This window comes from Terrapene carolina, unplaced genomic scaffold, assembly GCF_002925995.2.
Source record: "Terrapene carolina triunguis isolate 2854851 unplaced genomic scaffold, T_m_triunguis-2.0 Scaffold66, whole genome shotgun sequence".
NCBI lineage: Eukaryota > Metazoa > Chordata > Testudines > Emydidae > Terrapene > Terrapene triunguis.
The window spans coordinates 32,064,236-32,086,149 of NW_020664417.1; the positions used below are offsets into that span (position 1 = coordinate 32,064,236).

Genomic DNA, 21,914 nt, shown 5'->3' on the forward strand with positions numbered 1-21,914 from the left:
GAGCCAAACGCTGCCCCGCAGGAGTGCGCAGCCCCGGCCCCCAGAGCACGTGGCAGCATGGCTCCAGGGGAGGGGCCGGCGGCTTGCTGCGTTCAGCCGGGCACTCCGACCCCGGAGCACAGACCCCGCAACTTGCCATGCTGGCGAGTGGAGCCATTTGCCCACCCCTGCATTAGGGTGTGCCTGGGCACACCCGGCACATCCCATGCGCACGCCTATGCTTCCAACCCTGATATTCTATGATTCTATTCTATGACTTCTATCATTACCCCCCCCCCACACACACACACACACACACACACACTTTAGTTGTCTCTTTTCCAAGCTGAAAAGTCCCAGTGTTATTAATCTCTCCTCGTATGGAAGCTGTTCCATGCCCCTAATAATTTTTGTTTCCCTTTTTTGAACCTTTTCCAATTCCAATATCTCTTTTTGAGATGGGGTGACCACATCTGCATGCAGTATTCAAGACGTGGGTGTATCAACATATGATAAAATGTACACATATCAAACCCAAACACTCAAGGAGGCGTAGTTTCTTTCTAAGCCCTTGAAATATTACTATACTCTTCAAAGCACTGCTGATTGACTGACATACTCAGTTTGCTCCCCTTTCACTCAGCTTATCTACTTTCAATACAGTGGTGATCAGCAACTCAGTTTCCCTTTGCAGGCAGAGTAATTTAAGGCTGACACCTTAAAGAACCCAGAATTACACTCTGAGCTGGGGTAGGATTTCATTAGACTCTGTGTTGGTATTGAATTAATGGTGCCCTTTTTAATACCAATTTGTGCACATGCTTCTAAGACATCCACACTCCACAATCAGATCTTGAAAAAAAGGTTAGAAAAATCAATGATATTAGTGCAGGTCATCCCCTGACACTATATTCAAATTAAAAACAAGAAAATGTTACTTAAAAAGAAAATGGATCTGCTCTTCAGCTTCCTTGGTCTTAGGAGCATAAAAATCAGAAACTACATTTAAGGGACTAGATGATATTGGTTCTGCCTTATTCCATACAGCTGGCTTCCTTGGGGGCAGTTGGCTGGTCAGGCAAACATGTTGTCAAGGCTGTATCCCCACTTTGAACTTTAGTGTACAAGTGTGGGGGCCTGCATGAGGACTTCTAAGCTTAACTACCAGCTTAGTTCTGGTCCGCTGCCACCATTCCCTTCCCTGGGAAGCTTTGAGAAACCTTTCACCAATTCCCTGGTGAATACAGATCCAAAACCCCTTGGATCTTAAAACAAGGAGAAATTGACCCTTCCCCCCTCCTTCCTTTCACCAACTCCTGGTGAATCCAGATCCAGCTCCCTTGGATCTAAAAACAAGGAAAAATCAATCAGGTTCTTAAAAAGAAGGCTTTTAATTAAAGAAAAAGGTAAAAATCATCTCTGTAAAATCAGTATGGAAAATAACTTTACAGGGTAATCAAACTTAAAGAGCTCAGAGGACTCCTCTCTAGCCTCAGGTTCAAAGTACAGCAAACAAAGATAAACACTCTAGTAAAAGGTACATTTACAAGTTGAGAAAACAAAGTAAAATTAAGATGCCTTGCCTGGCTTTTTACTTACAAGTTTGAAATATGAGAGACTTGTTTAGAAAGATGGGGAGAACCTGGATTGATGTCTGGTCCCTCTCAGTCCCAAGAGCGAACAACCCCTTAAAACAAAGAGCACAAACAAAAGTCTCCCCCCCCCCCCAAGATTTGAAAGTATCTTGTCCCCTTATTGGTCCTTTGGGTCAGGTGTCAGCCAGGTTACCCGAGCTTCTTAACCCTTTACAGGTAAAAGGATTTTGGAGTCTCTGGCCAGGAGGGATTTTATAGTACTGTACACAGGAGAGCTGTTACCCTTCCCTTTATAGTTATGACACATGTGATGGTCTGGGTATGGTCCTTCCTTATGTTTACCCCCAGGAGAAAGAAGAACATCAACCACTTTCCTTGGTATTGCAACAACCCAAAAGGAACACATTTCTTCTGCATTTACATTGACCTTTAAGGCTGCGATTCCACCAACCCACGCTGCCTCCCAGGAAATCTTCCAAGTGAGCCAAGGTATCACAGCGTTCACACCGCACCAGCGTAGTCCAATCCTGATAACCTTTGGTCTGTTTTCGATGCTCTCCCACAACTGGAAGTTCTTTTGTCCTAGGCCACAAGCATGTGCTTGATTTCAAAATAGAGGGACCAACCTCAACACATGATGACTCCACAAAACTGCTTCAACACAGAGGAGGCAGTTAACGGTTCAAGGGTGCAGCTGATTCCTAATCCAATAAGGCCAAGGAAATGACTATGGCCTATAGAAAATGGTAATTGTTTCTACTTCACTCACATGTCTGTTCAGTGCATTGTGCTTGTCTACCCTACAAAATTAAGTCGACTTTATCTAATTCGACCTCAAGCCTCCGAATTAAGTGCGTGGCCACACCATGCTCATTGTCTCGGAGTAAAGGACCTGATCGTGTAGACACGTACATTAACAGGTTGAATTAAGGCGGCTTCCTTCGACCTAACCTTTTAGTGTAGACCAGGCCTCAGTGTGTTCTGAAAACACCTCTTCAGGGATCCTTACTATAGCAAAGAATTAGGGAACTGAGCTTGGCTTGACTTAACTAAGTAAAAAGTTTCCTCTACTTTTGACAGTCTAGGAACAGGACTGTTTTTAAAATGCTGTTAATCTAAATCCCATTTCAAATAAAGCAAATTGAAGTTGATACACACTAGGCCACTACTAGAGGCTCATCTGCCTTAGAGGAAAAACTGGTTCCAGAAACAAAAATTTGCCATAGTGCAAACAAGGCAAGACAGATAATCCCAGAACGTACTCTGGGTTGGGCCTGTTTGGAAATTCAAAGACGTGTTCTGTGAACATGAGTAGCCAGGACCCAAATAAATGCCCATTAAACTCAGTGAGGGTACTGGTTGGGTCTCCAAATATTGCAAAAAACTCAAATTCAATGGGAAAAATTTAAATGACTAAATTATGCAATATATGTGCCTATTTGAAATATGTTTTAGGCAACCATGATATGATGAAAACATGAACAAAACTCACAGAACAATCACCACAACATCTCTCTCTAAAACACACTGCCACCAATAACTCATTCATTTATTAAACAAAACCAACTCCCCTATTCTCCAATTGACAATTTCAGCCCCCAATCATGGTCCTCCCCCTCTAAGGCTTAATTAAAAGGACGTCTTGCAGCATGCTTAGAAGTCTCATGAACTCAGGCTATTTTGGAGTAAGTTGGGGAGCCATTTCCAAAGATGAGAAAGAAAACATTTCACAGAAAACACATTCTATTATCAGCCCTCTGTCTTTTAAATCAAAGGGTATCAAGCTCGAGTGCCCTCATTTATCACTACTATGATGGTGTGTCAATGGGAGAGATGGTCTCTCAAGCAGACATGTCTCAAGCCATTTAGTATTATACAGGTCAAAACCACCACTTTAAATCCACCCAGAAAGCAACAGGCAGCCTGCACAGATCACTGGGAGCTTATATATGCAGTACTCTCTCAGAAGCATCACTTAATAAGCAGGCTGCTGCAAAGCGCACTGACTTTAGTCAGGCCAGGATTTCACCCTATATGTATCTAATTTCGGTGTGTAATACAGTCTCTTTAAAGACCTGCACAGCTAAAATGGGGGAAAGAGGCTTGAGAAACCCCAGGCAAAGGTTTAAAATAATGACTCCTTGCTCCCCATAATCATCTCCCTTCGCCTGCCCAACGGGTGGCACAGCATTCATGGACAGAAGGCCGCTTTCATTCTAAAGCTGTCTGGCACCTTGCAGATCTAATCAACTCTCCCACCTGTTAAAATCAGGTGGCACTGTTTGCTACAAATAATTATGAAACAAACCAGTCGTTTTTATAGGGATGCTCACTAGTGACTTAAGGTTTTTCTTAGGATTTCTAATGCAAAATCATTTTTGGAATTTATATTTCAATCAGATGCGATCACCTTGAGCTGAAACTTGTCATGCAAAGTTGCAGAATCTAAAAATGATGTTTTCCCCTACTCAGTCAAAATTCAGTTTGCCTTGTTGAGTTTACTGTATGTGTACTGCATATTAAAAATAGCTTGCTATGGTTTTGGGGGATTTTTTTAGAATTAAGAAATGAAATTTAACAATTAGACAGTGATCAAATTTCTATTGGGATTTAATCAAAAAAGTCATAGTTACTGTAACTATCAGTCAAACACTGTATGCCTATTGTTTATGTAAGTGCATACAATAAAAATAGTCTGATATGTATTTTCTCCTAGAAACACCTTACAATACCCCCTACCCCCATTCTACCTCAATTATTTTATATAGCTCTCTTCCTCACCTATATTCCTCATTCCATAGCAACTTTCTCATCTCCCACCCACCTCACAAACTCAGACTTTAGATGATCAGGATGGTCCCTTCTGGCTGTAGTGTGGCCACAGAACTTCACCCATCCACTCCTGCAATACACCCATAACCGTTGGCTGAGTTACTTAAGACCTTAAATCATGATTTAAAAAACTTCAAGTTACAGAGAATCCACCATTTACACTAGTTTATATCTGCAAGTGACCCATGCACCATGCTGCAGAGGAAGGCAAAAAATCCCAGAGTTTCTGCCAATCTGACCTGGGAGAAAATTCCTTCCTAGCCCCTAATATGGCAATCAGTTAGACCCTGAGCACTCACCAGTCAGATACCTAGCAAAGAATTCATATGATTGTCTCTCAACTTCAACTCTCAATTACAAAATGATTTTTATCACAAAAACTTAATTTGAAATTAACAAACTCACACAAATACACATTATGGAAGAAGCTTTTTTTTAAAAAAAATAAGCACATCCCTCCATGTTGTCATATCATCTCTTCCCCTTTAAGTCTCCTCTCTTTCTATCCATCTCTTGTGTGTAACTCTCATTAAAGTCTCTTCACTGTGAATATTCTATTGTAGCTATCAGGAAAGAAGTCCCAGTCTCTGAAGTGCTCTGTTTTAGTAATTCAAAAAGCAAAAGTTACAGTCACTCTCACTCTCCTACTAGCATGCTTTGGAGCAAAATACAAGAACTGGATTAGATGGACAAGGGAATATGTAGTTGTCTAGTCCTTGGTTTCATACAGGAAGTTTAAGGGGAGAAAATGTCTAATGGCTGGACTGTTTTGTTTGCTGCACCTCACTCAAATTATCAAAAACTGATCACTGTACTAAAGCATTATCACAACTCATCTCCATCCACGCCACCCTCAACCTCTCTAAGGACTGTTCTTGCAAACTAAAGAAGGGACTCCCCTACATTAAAGGCTTTCTATACTACAATATACTGGACAAGCTTGTCAGAGTCCTTTGACGACAGAAAGCATCAAGAGGGCTTAACTGTCAATAACTTTTAAAGTGATTTCCCAAGTCTGAACAATGGCAAAATAGCTCCCCAAACACTTTTATCCAGCAATCTTCACAAACCTGACTCTCAGTGGTTGCCCCTAGGGTTCCATTTGGCTTTCTCACCATGATTGCAGAGAGATGCTGTGGAGCATGCTCAGTGCAGGTGGAATGTTCAAAATATTCAGCAGCAAGCCACTGGCAAGATCTACTGAGCATAATTAAGACTACGAATATTGATTCTCAATTGCTTATAACTCAGCCAAATCTGAATGGATTTTTACAAGGACAGCTAAAGCAACTAACTAACTCTAGACCCGTCCTTCTTCCAAGTTCCTTTGCAAATCATGGAAGTGTTTGACCTCTAGAAAAGTTATAATTATAAAAAAATAAAAAAGAACCCTTGACATTTTTTTATAATGGGAAGTGTTAAACAACTTACATAGGTTACTACTACCCTCCTGTTGTTTTCTCCCAAAATAATTGGTATAATAATTGTGGAAATAGTAATTGCAAGGCTACCTTTCCCATTATGGTCCTGTTTTAAATCTACCACAGTAACACCAAAAAGACTTCCAAATTCATGGAGGTTTAGATTTATTATTTTTAAACAGAAATATTATACATTTTAAAGCATTTACAATCGTAATACATTTTTAATGGGATAATTTCTTACCTTGATCAAATGGTTTACCTGGACTCCATGTGCGGAAATAATCATCCTGGAAGGGGAAAAACAGCCTACATTTAACATGACATAAGAAATCGATGCATACATACAAAAAAGGAATGCAAAATACAGAAGATATATATACAAACCTCTACTTCCTGCAAGGGGCAAGCAATAAAAAAAAAAAAAAAAGTTATAGTTATCAAAACAGAACACACTATTGCTTGGAACAGAAAGCAAGCATACAATAGAATTCACATACCATTTCAAGCATTAACTAAAACAGAAGTATTTATACTATGTTGTATACTATTATGAAAAGCAAGAAAATAGAACAGCCATGTGCAGGTTTTACTACTGCTTATTATAAAATGTTACAGTAATTGTTATCTGAATCTAAAATCTTTTTCTATAATGTTAAACAAGCATATTGAATAAAATAAACCAGAATATTCTAGCTTTTGACAAGTTCATTATTAATGTAAGTTCTCAAGTTATCATGAATAGAAAAGTAGTCTATAACATAACTAAACATTTTAGAATTATATAGGAGTTGTACTTAGAGATATTTTTCTCCAACATACAGTTAATCAACGATGGAAAGAATATACCAATCACTCAACCACTCCATTTTCATTTAACAAATAATCGGCCTAACCACTAAGACTGACTTCTGATTAAATCATATTTGTATTTGCCTATGTGCATGACAGCGAAAACTAATATTCAAACATCTTTATTGTAAGACTAAGATATTTAGTAATAAATAACAAATTTACAACTGTAGTAGGAAAAGAGCCTGAGACATAAGCCCTTGTATCAGAGGTCTGGTATGAGGCAGAACCTGCTTACAGAATTTGGCAAGAACAGGGCTGATATTGCAAAAATACACATTTCTAAGAAGCGCTAGTCACAGAGAACTCACACAAACATCCCGATATTAAGTGGTACCACAATATCCCAATATCAAGGATGGTACAAAAATGTTCCCCAAGAATAACAGAAACACACTGACCCCTCCTAAAAGGTAAGATCAGGATGACAGTACACAATAAAAATGTTTTAATTAAACCAACATGTACAAGGTAATGGGCAATAATTAACCACATTAGGGGGCAGTAACTAACTATGTTAGGGGGACAGTACTAACTTGTTTGTATCAGGGTATAAAGATGTATTTCAGAGAAAGTATTTTTGTTTGGCCTAGGGAGAAACAGAAAGTTCCGCCATTCACTGAGCTGGTTCATTATTACAGGCACACATGTATTAGCAGTCCGGTAAAGTCTGCGAAATACTAGTACTGTGCTTCATCGACAATAAATCTGTCTAGGTGATTGTCCCTTAACGATTCTTGTGGTTATTGGGCCGTTTGCTTGAGGTCTGCCATGCCAGCTGTTTGCCCGGGGCTGGGGCGGCACACAGAGGAAACACACACATGCAGCCAAACATCTAACCACAACAACAATACATACCAATAGCTTAATTCTTTGATGTACCCACTGACACTAGAGATACAAGACAAAGATTGGGAAAACTGATGGAATCTTAGAAATATATTCAATTCAACCTCATGCCTTTTCTAGAATAATCTCTTAAACAGATTTTACTGGACATCAGAACATCTACATAAAGTTTATTTACTATGATTAGTTAACCGTTGGATAAATTGCCAACCAGCAACTCTATTCCACTTAAAAAAAAAAAAAAAAAAAAAAAAAATAAACGATCAAAAAAAAAATAACCAACAACTATAAAAAAAAAAAAAAAAAAAACACACACACACACACAAAAAACTTGGCCAGATCTTTTCATGACACTAGAAATAAAGACGTGCCTTTCCCCAAAAATTTCTATGCTGAGATCTTCTAGCAAACACCAAGCAATGGATACTGAAATCTCAAATAGAGGCAAAAAGTATAATACATCTGTCCATATGTTCACGATAATTTAAAGAGTTAACATTAAGGGAGAAAATATATTTGCATTGGTGAGGAAATAGAGAAAAATACACTAAAATTTGGTTTCACACAGATGCAAAAAAGTGGTTGTAGAATAACAGGTCTTTGATTCATGGTGTTATTAATAAAACTTATTTTTACAGTATGTTTGTAACACATACACTGAGTTCATGATCGTATGCTGAGCCACACCAACCTTGGAATGGAAAAGAAAAAAGAACAGAACCTTAAAGTGGGAAGCACTCCTCTACTCTAATGTTGATGGTTGTGACTGTTGTACAAGTTAACAATCTCTGCACTGTGGAATACTTATGTTTGCATGCCTTTGTTCTACTCTTGGGGAAAAAAATACAGCAATATAAAATGGGAGAAAATAAAACAATGTTAGAAAAGTTTATGAAAGCTGAACAGAAATGATAAATGATTGTTGCTTTTCTGGTTGTATTCCTCCTTATCAAAGTGTGAATACTCTATTTTCTGTCTATATAATGTCGTTCATTATAACAGGTGAAGGAGTACTCAAATGTAAATGATGACCAATGAATCAGATGAACAGAGGAATAAATATAACAAACTTTAAGTACATCATTTCTGTGATGAACTTATAACATATCAGCCTGGTGAGATTGCAACTTAGTTTCCCTTCAATTCTTGCACAGAAAACGTGGACCACTGAAGTCAATGGGAGTTTTGCCAATGAATTCAGTGAGGCCAGAATTTCATCCTTAGTATTGCATCTTGCAGTTTACTCAGTAAGTCTCTGATCAGAGACACATGGGTGGGCCTTTGTGCTGTGCCACATTAACATCAAATATGTTCACCTGTGTGGAGCAGGGCCTAGGATATTAGGAAAGTTCCAGAAGTCAAAAGTAATTTTGTAGGTAATGTTACATTGAAAGAAAAATCTGAATAAGGTACTAAAATCCAAGGGCTAAAAATTAGTCTTTTCCGATTTAAAATTGCTGTGGGGCTATATATGTGTTTACATGTATATATTTTACATACACACACACACACACACACACACAATGGTTTGTGTGTGTTCAAAGCATTTTTTTATTTTTTTTTTATTTCTTTTATTTCTATAGTCTTCAAAGGGAAGTTATTTAAAAAAGTAAACTTTATCACTTATTTTCTGTATCTGCATTTTGTGAGCTATGATAAGACACAGCATTGACAAAAATAAATAAATAAAAAGTTTTAAAAAAAATCCTCCTTCCTTTTCCAAAATGCCTAAAATATTTACACCATTTTATGGACAATACACTGACTGTCAGATCTGTTTTTTAAAGTAAGAAATAAGATACTTTGCATTCTGCAAACACAAATATGTGAGTTACCTTATTTGCTATTGCTTTCATTCATATACAATGTACATTATGCACTGTTGACTATTGGGAATGGGAAGAGAAGACATGTTCTCAGTCTGTATATCTGAAATTCTGTATGGCTAATTTAATCATTATAAAAGCAAAAAAAAAGTTTGATGAAAGTGCTCATAAAAGCAACACAAAACATACTACTACTGGCATTTTTATTTCTTTATTTTTTCTCTACACACAGCTTTACACTTGAAGGAATAAATGACACATGGTAGACTAACTGGTATTTATTTTGTTATGAATCTCCACTTGATTATAATACATTTCACAGATAATTTGATTTGATCCAGATAATATTTTTATTACCAAGATGCTGAAAAACTAGAATGATTATAATTAAGAAAATGTTCTATTCTGAAAAAGCAGACAAATGTAAGCACTTATGATAGCTTCTTGTATGTTAACATTAACACCCAACTATTTCCCTAGCACATGGGACACTAATGTTAATCTAGAGAAATAGCAAAATACCCAAAGTTATATCAAGTCAACCATCTCAATCATACAACTGAAAGAATGCAGATTGCCTATGCTTTTCTTTACAGTAAGTAGTAGTACAGCAATTGCAACTATACTAAATAATTAAGGAAGGGCATTTGTGCCAAAACATACCTCATAAGTAGAAAACTTGTAAAAAGTTAACTTGTTAGTCAAAAATCCCTCGCCCGTGCCACTTCCCGCCGCCCCCATTTGCCTGGGATGGCGAACCACAGCCAGTGGGAGCCGCGATCGGCCGAACCTGCCGACGCGGCAGGTAAACAAACTGGCCCGGCCCACCAGGGTGCTTACCCTGGCGAGCCGCGTGCCACAGGTTGCCGACCCCTACTGTATCTTCATCTAATTTCATTCTTGGTTGTCTTGTTCTTGTCCCTACATACCCTGAGCACATACAGATGCAAGGTGAGGTCAATTCTGAAATATGTCTGAGATTGAATTGTTTTTCCATCAAACATCTAGAGGATGTGTGTGTTCACAGTGACATTCTCATTGTTCTCATTGAAATTAAAAGTGCCACATCCACAATTCTTTCAAATCCAACATACTTAAGATGAGATACACTATCCATACAAGAGACAAGAATAATAGAATATCAGGGTTGCAAGGGACCTCAGGAGGTCATCTAGTCCAACCACCTGCTCAAAGCAGGACCAATCCCTAGACAGTTTTTTGCCACAGATCCCTAAATGGCCCCCTCAAGGATTGAACTCACAACCCTGGGTTTAGTAGGCCAATGCTCAAACCACTGAGCTATCCCTCCCCTTTACTACCCATACAGTAACTCCTCACTTAACATCCTCCCGCTTAACGTTGTTTCGAAGTTACGTCGCTGCTCCATTAGGGAACCTGCTCGTTTAAAGTTGTGCAATGCTCCCTTATAACATCGATTGGCTGACTTTACAAGGGAGCACTGCACAAGTTCCTCTTCTCCATCTCCTCCCCCTCCCTCCCAAACAGATGTTTGGTGGTGCTTAGGACTTTCTGGGAGGGAGGGAGGGAGTGAGCGAGCAGGGAAGCTGTCCCCCTGCCCCCAGGCAGGCAGGGCCACCCGGAACGCAGGGGCTTTAGGGGCTGCAGGGCCCTGGCCTGCAGCTCTAAAGCCCCTTTCGGAATGCGTCCCTGCGAGCACAGGCCGGAGGACTCAGGAGGAGCAGGGGCAGCCGCGCAGCAGCGGCCGGAGAGAAGTGGCACTTTGCATGTCTTTTCTTCCAATGTTAATGATAATTGGCAACTGTTTAGGACACTTTCTAGAAGCCCAAAAAGCAACAATCCTACAATTGAGGAAGGAGGACATATTGGTTTAAAAAAATGCCATAATTTTTTTAGAGGGAAGCGAAGGCAGCTATAAAAATAATAATAATAATAATATATACTAAATTGAAGAAAGGCAAAGTTGATAGTAGGGAATACAAATCAGAAGGTAGGAATTGTAGGAAGTTGATAAGGGAAGCAAAGGGACACAAGGAGACATCTGCGACAAAGTTAAGGACAAGAAGAAGGATTTTTAAAAAACATTAGGAACAAAAATAATCCTGACAAGGGTTTTGGTCCATTACTAAATGGAAATGGTAGAATCATCAATAATATTGCACAAACTTGCATCCAATAAATTTAAGAAAGCCAGCTGAGGAGCTTGCTGGACCATTAATATTGACTTAATAAATCTTGGAACATGGGGAAGTTCCAGAAGACACAGGAAAAAAAGGTAATGTTGTGCCAATATTTAAAAAGGGTTAATGGGATGACTAGAGTAATTATACACTTATCAGTTTGACATTGATATCAGGCAAGATAATGAGGAGGCTGATATGGGACTCAAAGAATTAAAGGAGGGGAACATAATTAATGCTAATCTACATGGGTTTATGGAAAATAAATCCTGTCAGACTAACTTGATAGATATATTTATATAAATATAAAGGGGGTTTGTCTTAGATATATACATTTGAGTTTATCAGTAATAAAACTAAGATTACATCAGGGGGTACTCTATCCTGAGAAACCGGGACTCTGAAAAAGATTTGGGGATAATGATGGATAGTCAGCTGAACATGAGCTCCCAGATTCACAGAAACGTACGACTGGAAGGGACCTCAGTAGGTCATCTAGTCAAGTCCCCAGCACTGAGGCAGGACTAGACCATCCCTGAAAAGTGTTTGTCTAATCTGTTCTTGAAACCGCCAATGACAGATTCCACAACCTCCCTAAGTAATTTGTTCCAATGCTTAACTACTCTTACAGGTAGGAGGTTTTTCCTAAAGACTAACCTAAATCTCCCTTGCTTCAATTTAAGCCCACTACTTCTTGTTTAAGGAGAACGACGTATACACCAACCCTCTGTATAACAACCTTTTAATGTATTTGAAGAGGTTTTTATAAAGAGGATAACAAAGAATGTAATAATTCCCTCAGCTGGTATTACTATGCCCCTACTGAAGAGACTGCAGCCAACTTAACATTAGGCAGAGCAAGTACCTTAAGTACAAGCACATTCTGCCTAGGAATTCTCCTTCCACTTTATTCACACACTCAAATCAGATGAGGAAGAATTACATGGCTTTTAAATCAACTTTGCAAGGTGGTGGGGTTTTATTTTTGTTTCATTTTTAAAAAATGAGCACCTATAAAGTTAGCATTCCCTCTATTCTGAGAGGCACAGATAAGAATGAAGTATCACACTCAAAGCTCCAACTTTAGAGGATCTAGAGGGGAGACTCTCTCATAAGATTTTTTTTGTTAAGACTTTGTGCTTTCTCTTTAAGAGCTGATTGTGAGCGATACCTGTCATGAGTCCTTGAGCCAAACCACCTGAGAGAAATGGAAAGGGGCTCTGTAAGGGAGAGAATGCATTACCAGGGAAACTGAAAGGACAGTTTGCAGGCATATATCTCCCTGAGGAAAATTAGCAGAGGAGGTAAACCCTTGCCCCAGGGAAGGGGATCCAAATTACTTCATCCCACTGTCCCTGCTGCTAAGTATGGGCTGGGTGGGGACTGACAGACCAGGAGGAGAATAAGCCAGAGCCACTGGAGCCAAATGATATCAGAAAGGTCACAGGAGCTAGCAAGTATCATGGTAGCTGAGGACTTGCACGTAAAAACAGCATGTGGGAAAGAGAAATGCTTTGCAACCTTTTCAACCATCTTGACACAGAACCTGCCTACATCTGGGGTAGGCAATTGTTTCCTTGGGTTGCAACAAGGGAGTCATGCCTTCCTCTGAGATTCAAGGTTCTCATATTTGGTTCCTGCTTCCTTTTCATGCTGTGGGAATAGGAGTCCCATGTCCACAGGACAGGCAGAGGGAAAATCTTACCTTTGGCTCCATGCCACTGATTCTGGCATGGTCACAGTGAACAGGTCTTCCATAGGCCTGCAAAACCGTCTCTGCATGAATCTTCCCACACACTGGTTGCAGTCACTGTCTGTCTGCCATAACTCAGGGGGGAGGGAGAGGCCCGTCCTCCAAACCCTTCTCAGAAAGCTTTTTTAAGTTTAAAATTTTTAAGGAAAGTGTGGAAGCCAAGGAATAAACAGACTTAATTAAAAATCTTCTAAAACTCCTGTGAAAGCTTTGCTAAAAAGTGAATCTGCTATTTTTGCCACTTGGAGGCAGACACTCTTGAAGAGCTTTTCCTGAGGGGCAGTCCTAAACCCAGGTTCAGAGCCAAGATCTGTTCTGCATCCCGTTGCTATAGAGATGTGAAATGCCCCACTTTGAAGGCGGTCTGACATGGAGAGGACTGAGAAATAACAAAACAAAAAGGTGAGACACACATTATGACATTCTCATAAACTAGCGAAATGTGGTCTAGATGAAATTACTGTAAAGTAGGTACCCAACTGGTTGAAAGACCATACCCCAAAAATATTTATCAATGGTTCACTGTCAGGCTGGGAGGGAGAATCTAGTGGGATCCCAAACGAATTAGTTCCTGAGTCCAGGACTGTTCATTAATGTATTGGATAATGGAGTGGAGACTCTGCTTATAAAATCTGATGATGGCACCAAAGTGGGAGGGGTTGCAATCACTTTGATGGGCAGGATTAAAATTCAAAATGATCTTGACAAATTGGAGAATTTGACTGAAATCAACAACATGAAATTCAATAAAAGCAAGTACAAAGTACTTCACTTAGGAAAGAAGAACTGAATGCTCAAATATAAAATGGGGAATAACTGGCTAGCAGGGGTAGGCAACCTATGGCACGCATGCCAAAGGTGGCATGCAAGCTGATTTTCAGTGGCACTCACACTGCCCGGGTCCTGGCCACTGGTCAGGGGGGCTCTGCATTTTAATTTAATTTTAAATGAAGCTTCTTAAACATTTTAAAAACCGTATTTACTTTACATACAACAATAGTTTATTTATATATTATAGTCTTATAGAGAGAGACCTTCTAAAAACTGGCACGTGAAACCTTAAATTAGAGTGAATAAATGAAGACTCGGCACACCACTTCTGAAAGGTTGCCGACCCCTGGGCTAGGTGATACTCCTGCTGAAAAGGATCTCGGGGTTCTAGTGGATCACAAATTGAATACGAGTCAACAATGTTATGCAGTTACAAAAAAATAACTAATAGCATTCTGGGGTATATTAACAGGAGTGTTGTACGCAAGACACAGGAGATAATTGTCCTGGTTTACTGAGCATTGGTGAGGCCTCAGCTGGAGTACTGTGTCCAATTCTGGGTGTCACACTTTAGGAAAGACGTGGACAAATCGGAGAGTGTTTCCAGATAAGAGCAACAAAAATGATCAAAGATTTAGAAAACCTGACCTATGAGGAAAGATTTAAAAAAACTGGGCATGTTTAGTCTTAGGAAAAGATGACTAACGGGGGACTTGATAACAGTCTTCAAATATGTTAAGGTCTGTTAGAAAGAGGATGTGATCAATTGATCTTCAGTGGACATCTTCAGTGGACATGGAGAAGTAACGGGCTTAATCTGCAGCAAGGGAGATTTAGGATAGGTATTAGGAAAACCTTTCTAACTATAAGGATAGCTAAAACACTGGAATAGTTTCCCAAGGAAGGTTGTGGAATTTCTCCCCTCCCCATCTCTATCACTCAGGTTTTAAAGAACAGGGATGGTGGAGGTTTACTCGTTCCTACCTCAGCACAGGTGGCAGACTTGATACCTTTCAAGGTCCCTTCCAGCCCTTACATTTCTATAATTATAGCATAACAGAGTACAGCAAAAAATATGCACAGATGTAACAATAAGAATAAGGGAAAGAAAAGGATGGCATTGAGGAAAAATGTGCTTATATCATACTAAACAGATGTGGCCTATGTTTAAGAATAAATCTGTAAGTGGACTGATCGTGAAGATATACATATGTATATCAGACCAAGACCTGGCCTCAGTTATTAATAACTGTTACCTCTCAGATGGATTACAGCCATGTATTTTACCTGCGCATGAAGCCTCCAACTAATTCAGAATACTGCAGCTCATCTCCTCAGAAACACAGGGTACCACAAACACATCAAACCTGTCCACTACACGCTACACTGGCTTCCCATGGAATTCTGAATCAAGTTCAAGGTCTCAGTCCTTATTTTCAAAGTGCTCCATAATCTGGTCCCAGGATATCTAAAAGACCATCTAAAGAGCTGGGATTAAGACTGTGGTCAACAACTACACTCCTTTGGCACAATGGAATTCTCAATAACAAAAGTAAAGTCCATCTGTGCATGAGACAGACCTTTCTCCAGGGTGATCTGAGACTGCGTAATGAACTCCCCCAAGAACGAAGGACTATCACAAACCACACTACCTTCCACACCAAGTCTAAGATCTTCTTTGACCTTGCCTTCTCCAAAATAAAAACAAAGAGCTACAGGTACATTTATATTTTAAAAAAGCCTACCAGCATACGGTACTGTATCCATTCCACGAGTCTCTCTCTCTCTCTCTCTCTCAGGCAGGGATGAGAGAACAAACATCAATCAGAGGTGTAGTGACGTTACTGGAAGGCTCTCAGACACTATAGTGATGATGAGCACTGTATAAAAGCCTATACTGAATAGAATAGAATTTATGAAGACGAGAGTTGGAATAGTTCAGTAATTGTTTACCTCCAATTAAAGCTAAGTTGCTAACACCTCAGGGAAAAGGAAAGCAGCATATTTCCCATTTTAATTTAAGAAATGTTTTCTTCATAAACTAGGTAGACATTTCCCCTATTCATGGAGAGCTAAAGTGCAACGATGGAAAATATTTAGGGGAAAAAAGATTAAAGATAGAATATGCACCAAAAGTCAATGTACTCATGCACTAGTCCTGCAAGATATTCAGAAACCAAGATACAACTAGAAACTGAGAGGTGACATTTTTGGTTAAACATTTCACTTATTCATACAGTAAGCAAACAATTGGTTGATTCGGGGCTGGCACTTACGTTATTGAAGGCTTCGTCTCCAGAGTTAGCTGTTTAATATATTCCAAAGAACTGAGCATCAAGTTAATTACATTTTAGCAATTTTCTGCTTTCAGTGGTCTCATTTCAGGTAACGGGTACCAGAATTATACAATGGTAAATTCTAGTGACCTTGCTTCTGTGTAGGGCTTATGATAAAGGGAAGTCTAATTTCATAATGTTCAGGAAAAATAGAAATATTATATTGAAAAGTCATTAGTTTCCATAGGAAAAATAGCATATCTGGGACTGCCTAATTTTCAGCAGCATTGCAGATTGAGTTATATTATTTGCTAAACTCTATCAAGACCTAAACAGGCTCTTCCTCATCAGGAAACTGTTAGGTGATTTGACATGCTTACACTAGCTCAGGACCATCCACGCTTTCCAATAATGTAGGAGAGGGGATAGATATATGTGTCTCCGCTTTACATGGTTTTCAAGTGTAAAGAAGTCTCTAATGAACTGTATTAGATAAATATTAAATGATACTAGAGAAGAAGAGATTGTACATGTAATACTGTTATAAGAAAACTTAAAATAAAAAAAGAACTTTTCTGCTTTCCTTGGGGGTCCTGTTGACACAGCTTTCAAAGGCTGTAAAAAGTCAAGGTTGGTTGGTGTCTTATTTACAGTGGGTTCTTAGTCTGTGTAGATAACAGGATGAAGCAAACAAGACAAATGTGTGATTTACTAGCCAGGTACACACTTCCCTAGTAAAACACAGTAGGGAGGATGGTTATTGAACGAACAGAACTAGCCAACCAGTAACTCCAAGTTCACAAGAAGCAGATAAGTAAGAATATGACAACTGTTGTAAGGAATACTGGAATACATGAAAACTATGAAAAAAACAGCTGGACTAAGTAAGGAGGAGAATAGTAATGGCTTAAAAATAAGATAAATAAGGAGATATCAGGCTAAAACTCTAATTGGGGTAAGTAAAAATGTATCAGTTAAAATGTATCTGAATTAGTTTGTCAGAAAATATATTTAGAACAGAATGTTTATAAATCAGGTAGTTTTAATTATCTGCACCTATGTGATGTTACGAGACAACGTATAAAGGATGTGTGTTTAACAAAGCAGGGTGGAGCAACAGACCACTTACACCAGGTCAGGCAGCATGGATCTGATTATGAGAGAAACAGCCTAAGCGCCAGGACTGGGTAATTGATCATTATGCTATCCTACTCGATCTCCCTTATTTATGCTTAATCAGGGGTGAAAGTAACTTAAAGGACTTACTGGTACACCGGAGTTCTGAGCAGGGGGCGGGGCCTCAACCAGAAGAGGCGGAACCTTTAAATCCCTGGGCTCTTTAAATCAAGCTGAGGAGCTCTGTGCCTGCAGACGCTCCAGGTAAACAAAACGTCCAGGCCCGCTAGAGGCTTATCCTAATGGGCCAGGAGCCAAAGTTTTGCTATTTTACCTAACCATCTTTGGGGGTCGGCTTATAAACGAACGGGCTAATGAACGAGTATATATGGTATGTTAAATAATGACTACTGCACATCACATACAAAAAAATTGCAGACATGTTCAATAATGCAGAACAATTTGAATACATCACAGAACTTTGAAAGCTTTATGAATAGAACATTGAGTTACTCAAAACAGTTCTCAGAAGAAAGCAATCATCATAGTCTACTGCTGGAAAAGTAAAACAGAGGGCATTTTTAGCACAAATTGAATTCTTATCTTTCTACGCAATTTCCTCGTAAGGAAAATCAGTTAAGAAAACACAAGCTGAACTTCTGTACTTTATGGACCATAACATTAACAATTAAAACTTTGCTACTGCTATTAGTGTGCAAGAGTATGTGAATGAGGGATCAATCTAATGCTAATGAATGAATGAATGAATGGTGCTAGATATGAGCTTGAGAGAGAAAAGTTGTATGTTTTCTGTAGGGAGAACACCACAATGATTGATAGTTCCCAATAGGCTACCTTGCAGTTTACCAAGATAGCCAAGCTCACCTCAACATCAAATAGATGATGATAAATTATAGTCCCTATCTACCTGAGCTAGATTTGAATAGCTGACCTACTGTATAAAGATTCCACATCCTATTAACCTAATTTATGTAGTCTCCAGTTACTGAAGACTTTTACCCTTGGTATCCTAATAGGGCTGTAGCCTAAATAAATTTTGTTTAAAAAAGTATAATGTTTTTAACTAAATGTATTGAGGATACAGCCATAATACTGCTTAGAGGTAGTTGTAATGCCTTGTACTTCTTAACTGTCCTCAAAAACAAGTAGCTAGAATAGAACCACAGGAACCATCAGTAGGTCTTCATGGAATCAGACATTATTATTCTTGTAAGACTGGAAAAAATTGTAAAAAAACACCCCGGTTCCCTAGCAGATGATGCAGTGCGCCTTGTTTGTTCGTTTTATTATTACTACTACAACTACGACAACCATTCAGGTCCCAGCTTCACAATGCTGCTCACAGGTGCAAAGTTTTGGAAGATTTTTCCTTTGACAACGTTTACATTTTTCTTTTGTATTCATGAAACAAACCAAAAATATAATGTTGTGCCCAGCTCTCATTCATACTTGGGAAATCTAAAAATCTGGTGCCTCCACATCTTTTATTACAGGCCACTGCACATTCTTAGATGATGGGGCAAAGGTCACATTCTTGCTTGTCACATGTCAAAATGAGTGAATTCCATTTCAGTGCCCCAAAAGTTGGAATACTTTTGCAAAAGGTTACTGAACAGTGTTCGTTCCTGTGAAAGTATATTGGAGATGGGAGGAGATGATCAAAATGAGATCTCATATTTAAGATTCTCTCTTCCTATTTATTTATCATTGTATTTTTTTCCTCTGTTCTCCATTAACCTTTGAAGCCTTTGTTTTTCTCATTGAAACTGTGCATGCTATTTCCAGATTGATAAACAGAGAGTTCGCTGAAGGATATTTCTGCATATTCACATTGAAGGCACCCAAGATGGAAGTGATCCAAAACTTTCCGGAAACCTGTCCTCAACAGGCCTTGCACAAGCACCACCTAATAGCACTAAATATTTAGGGTCTATGGCTACAAAAAGAACCATGAACCTTAGCCACCTCAAGTCCTTAACTCCTGAACCTCACAGCACTGAGATGAACAGGAAACCATGAGGAAGAGGAAAGGGTGGAATGGTAATATGTAGAGGCAAATTTTGAAAAAAGGAGAAGGTTGAGAAACATAGAACGTGCAGTAGGTGTTTTAGAGCTGAACAGACACTCACCTTTGAAGGAGACATCCTCACTCTGTCTGGGTGTTAGATATTAGACCATAGGAATGCGGCCAGAAGCATCTCTGGACAAAGACGTGAGGGATCAGATACTTAACCACTGCATCAGATTAATGCATGTAGCAGATCCTTCTCTACTTTAGGTTCCTCAGAAGTGGAAGAGGCATCCAGGTAAGGGCCTAAAGATACCAGTGGTGCAAACATGGCACTGGTATGTAAAGTAGCTGAGCTCTTTGTAACAGGGATAGGAGAGGCTGGTATCTGAGCCAGAGACTGAACCAGCATCAGAGTAGTTTGTGCCAAAAACAGCTATTTCTGTGAATAGTCTCACGTTTCCTTTCCTTTTAGTGCCTGTCCTTCAGCAATAGAAAGCTAATATGTTTCCTCTTCTCCTTTCATGTGTAGGGGACAAGGAGGAGCACACTGACTGGAGAAAGACCCAGAGAGTCAGAACATACAAGAGCAGGCAATGTCAGATTCCAAAACATCAACAACAAAAACTTATCTATCATTAAAATATTAAAATTTTAACTATATATTACTTTTAATCAAGTAGATGTCTAATGTAGTTAAACAGGGGCAGCAGCTGGCCAGAAAGGAACTGAAAGAGGTAGAAGTGAGTGGAGAAGACTTACATTTCCTCATATAGCCTTGGGCCACAAAATTTTGGTGCTGTTTGGTGGTGTTCATATGAGCCTCAGCAGGAATAAACTTCCAGGAGTTTTCCGTATCACTGGGGCATAACCACTTTGCTCTCATCAGGGTGAATAGGCAGAGGTTCTCCTAATAGGAATTAGTTATTGCAGTGTAAGTGTCATGGGGCGTATAGACCCCATGAGGTTCGGGCAACCAAGGAGTTAATGCAGGAAGTGCCAGCCAGTGTTGATCCGAAGCCACACAGCAACTAGAAGAATAGAAGAGCTGAGAAGCAGAAGAGTGGTGTGGCTGCCAAAAGAGCAAGCAGAGAAGAAAGGAGGTCATGCCAGCAAGTGGGTGAAAAGCCACATCAGAGGGACAACCACCCAAAGAATGGACAACCAGAGCTGTTGGTGTCAGGAGGGTGGAAGACCATAAGTGTCGATGAACCCCCCCCCCTGCTCTGGGTCTGAGTGAGCTAAAGCAACTCCATCTTGTAAACTTTAACCAACCTAAATGCTAACAGCCTAAAAGCAGAACATGTAACAGTCAGCTTTTTAGCAGACAGCTGCAGTTTCGCTCAAACTAGCAAAAGCGGTAGTGATAAGGGGGGGCAGGGGAAGTCTACATGCGTCTAGGCCAGCAAGGCCAAAGATAAACATGCGGACGAGAACTTTTCTAACATGCCACAATGTAGTGCCTACTGTAACTGCTGTCGGGAAGGGAGAGGTGGAGGGGAAACAGAACAAAAGGCTTACACAAACAGCTTGAAATATAAAAGGGGAAACTTGCTTATATTTGTTGCGCTTCTGATTTGAGACATGCTGGTCTCCTGAGTGTCTTTTCGAGATCTCGAATTAACTTGGTTTGCTTCTCCACCTGGTGTGTTTATCAGTGTGATGCACACCGGGCAACGAACCCCGCTGTTGCCCCCTCGGGCCCTCTGGGCCGGCAACAGAGCCACAGGCTGCAGAAGCCTACAGAACCAAGAGAGCAGCTCAGGGTACACCAGGAAAATTGTTGAGGATGGATTTTGCCTGCCTGGATTAAGGGCCCTGAGCTACAATCTAGTTGAGTGGATGGACCTGGGTTCCCTTAACTACCCCTTAACAGAGACTTAAGAACCACAGGGGGATGCAGGGCTGTTGAGTGCAAGAACCAGCTAACCCTCACCAGACACAAGAGAAAGTCTGTACACCCCCGTGGAACAGAAATCAATGTCCTTGCCTCCAGAATAAGCTTACAGAGATTCAGACAAGAAAAGTAGACGAACTGACCCACAGGTCCAAACAGATTCTGTGTAAAAACTTGTCTGATCAAAAGGGGTCGCTGACACATTCGGGCACCAGTCCACAGTAAGCTAAACAGCAGAGTCATATTTCAACCCTTTTCCCATCTCAGTTAAATAATGGGTACATAAGTATACTTAGGCTATGTCTACACTACACAGCTTTTAGTGATATGGCTGTGCCGCTACAGCCGTGCCGCTAAAAGGCACACAGCGTAGCCATTGTTTGTCGGCAGGAGAGAGCTCTCCCATCGACAAAAAATTTCCACCCCCAACAAGCAGTGGTAGCTTTGCCAGCAGGAGAGTGCTCCTGCCAAAAAAGAGCTATTCACACCGGCGCTTTCCCTCAAGAAACCTTTTGTCTTTCAGGGGGTGGGGGGAAGGCAGGGGGGATTAACACCTCTG

The 21,914-nt window shown here is 39.9% G+C and overlaps 1 protein-coding gene across 2 annotated transcripts in view; it reads right to left on the reverse strand.

Annotated features, from left to right (window-relative positions):
• Positions 1 to 21,914, reverse strand: part of SPOCK3 (SPARC (osteonectin), cwcv and kazal like domains proteoglycan 3) — a 403,820-nt gene that overhangs the window by 245,828 nt on the left and 136,078 nt on the right. For both annotated transcript variants that reach the window (XM_026647880.2, XM_026647878.2), the window contains exon 3: positions 6,072 to 6,117. In XM_026647880.2, the coding sequence (XP_026503665.1) occupies positions 6,072 to 6,117 (46 nt within the window). The remainder of the gene's footprint in view (positions 1 to 6,071; positions 6,118 to 21,914) is intronic.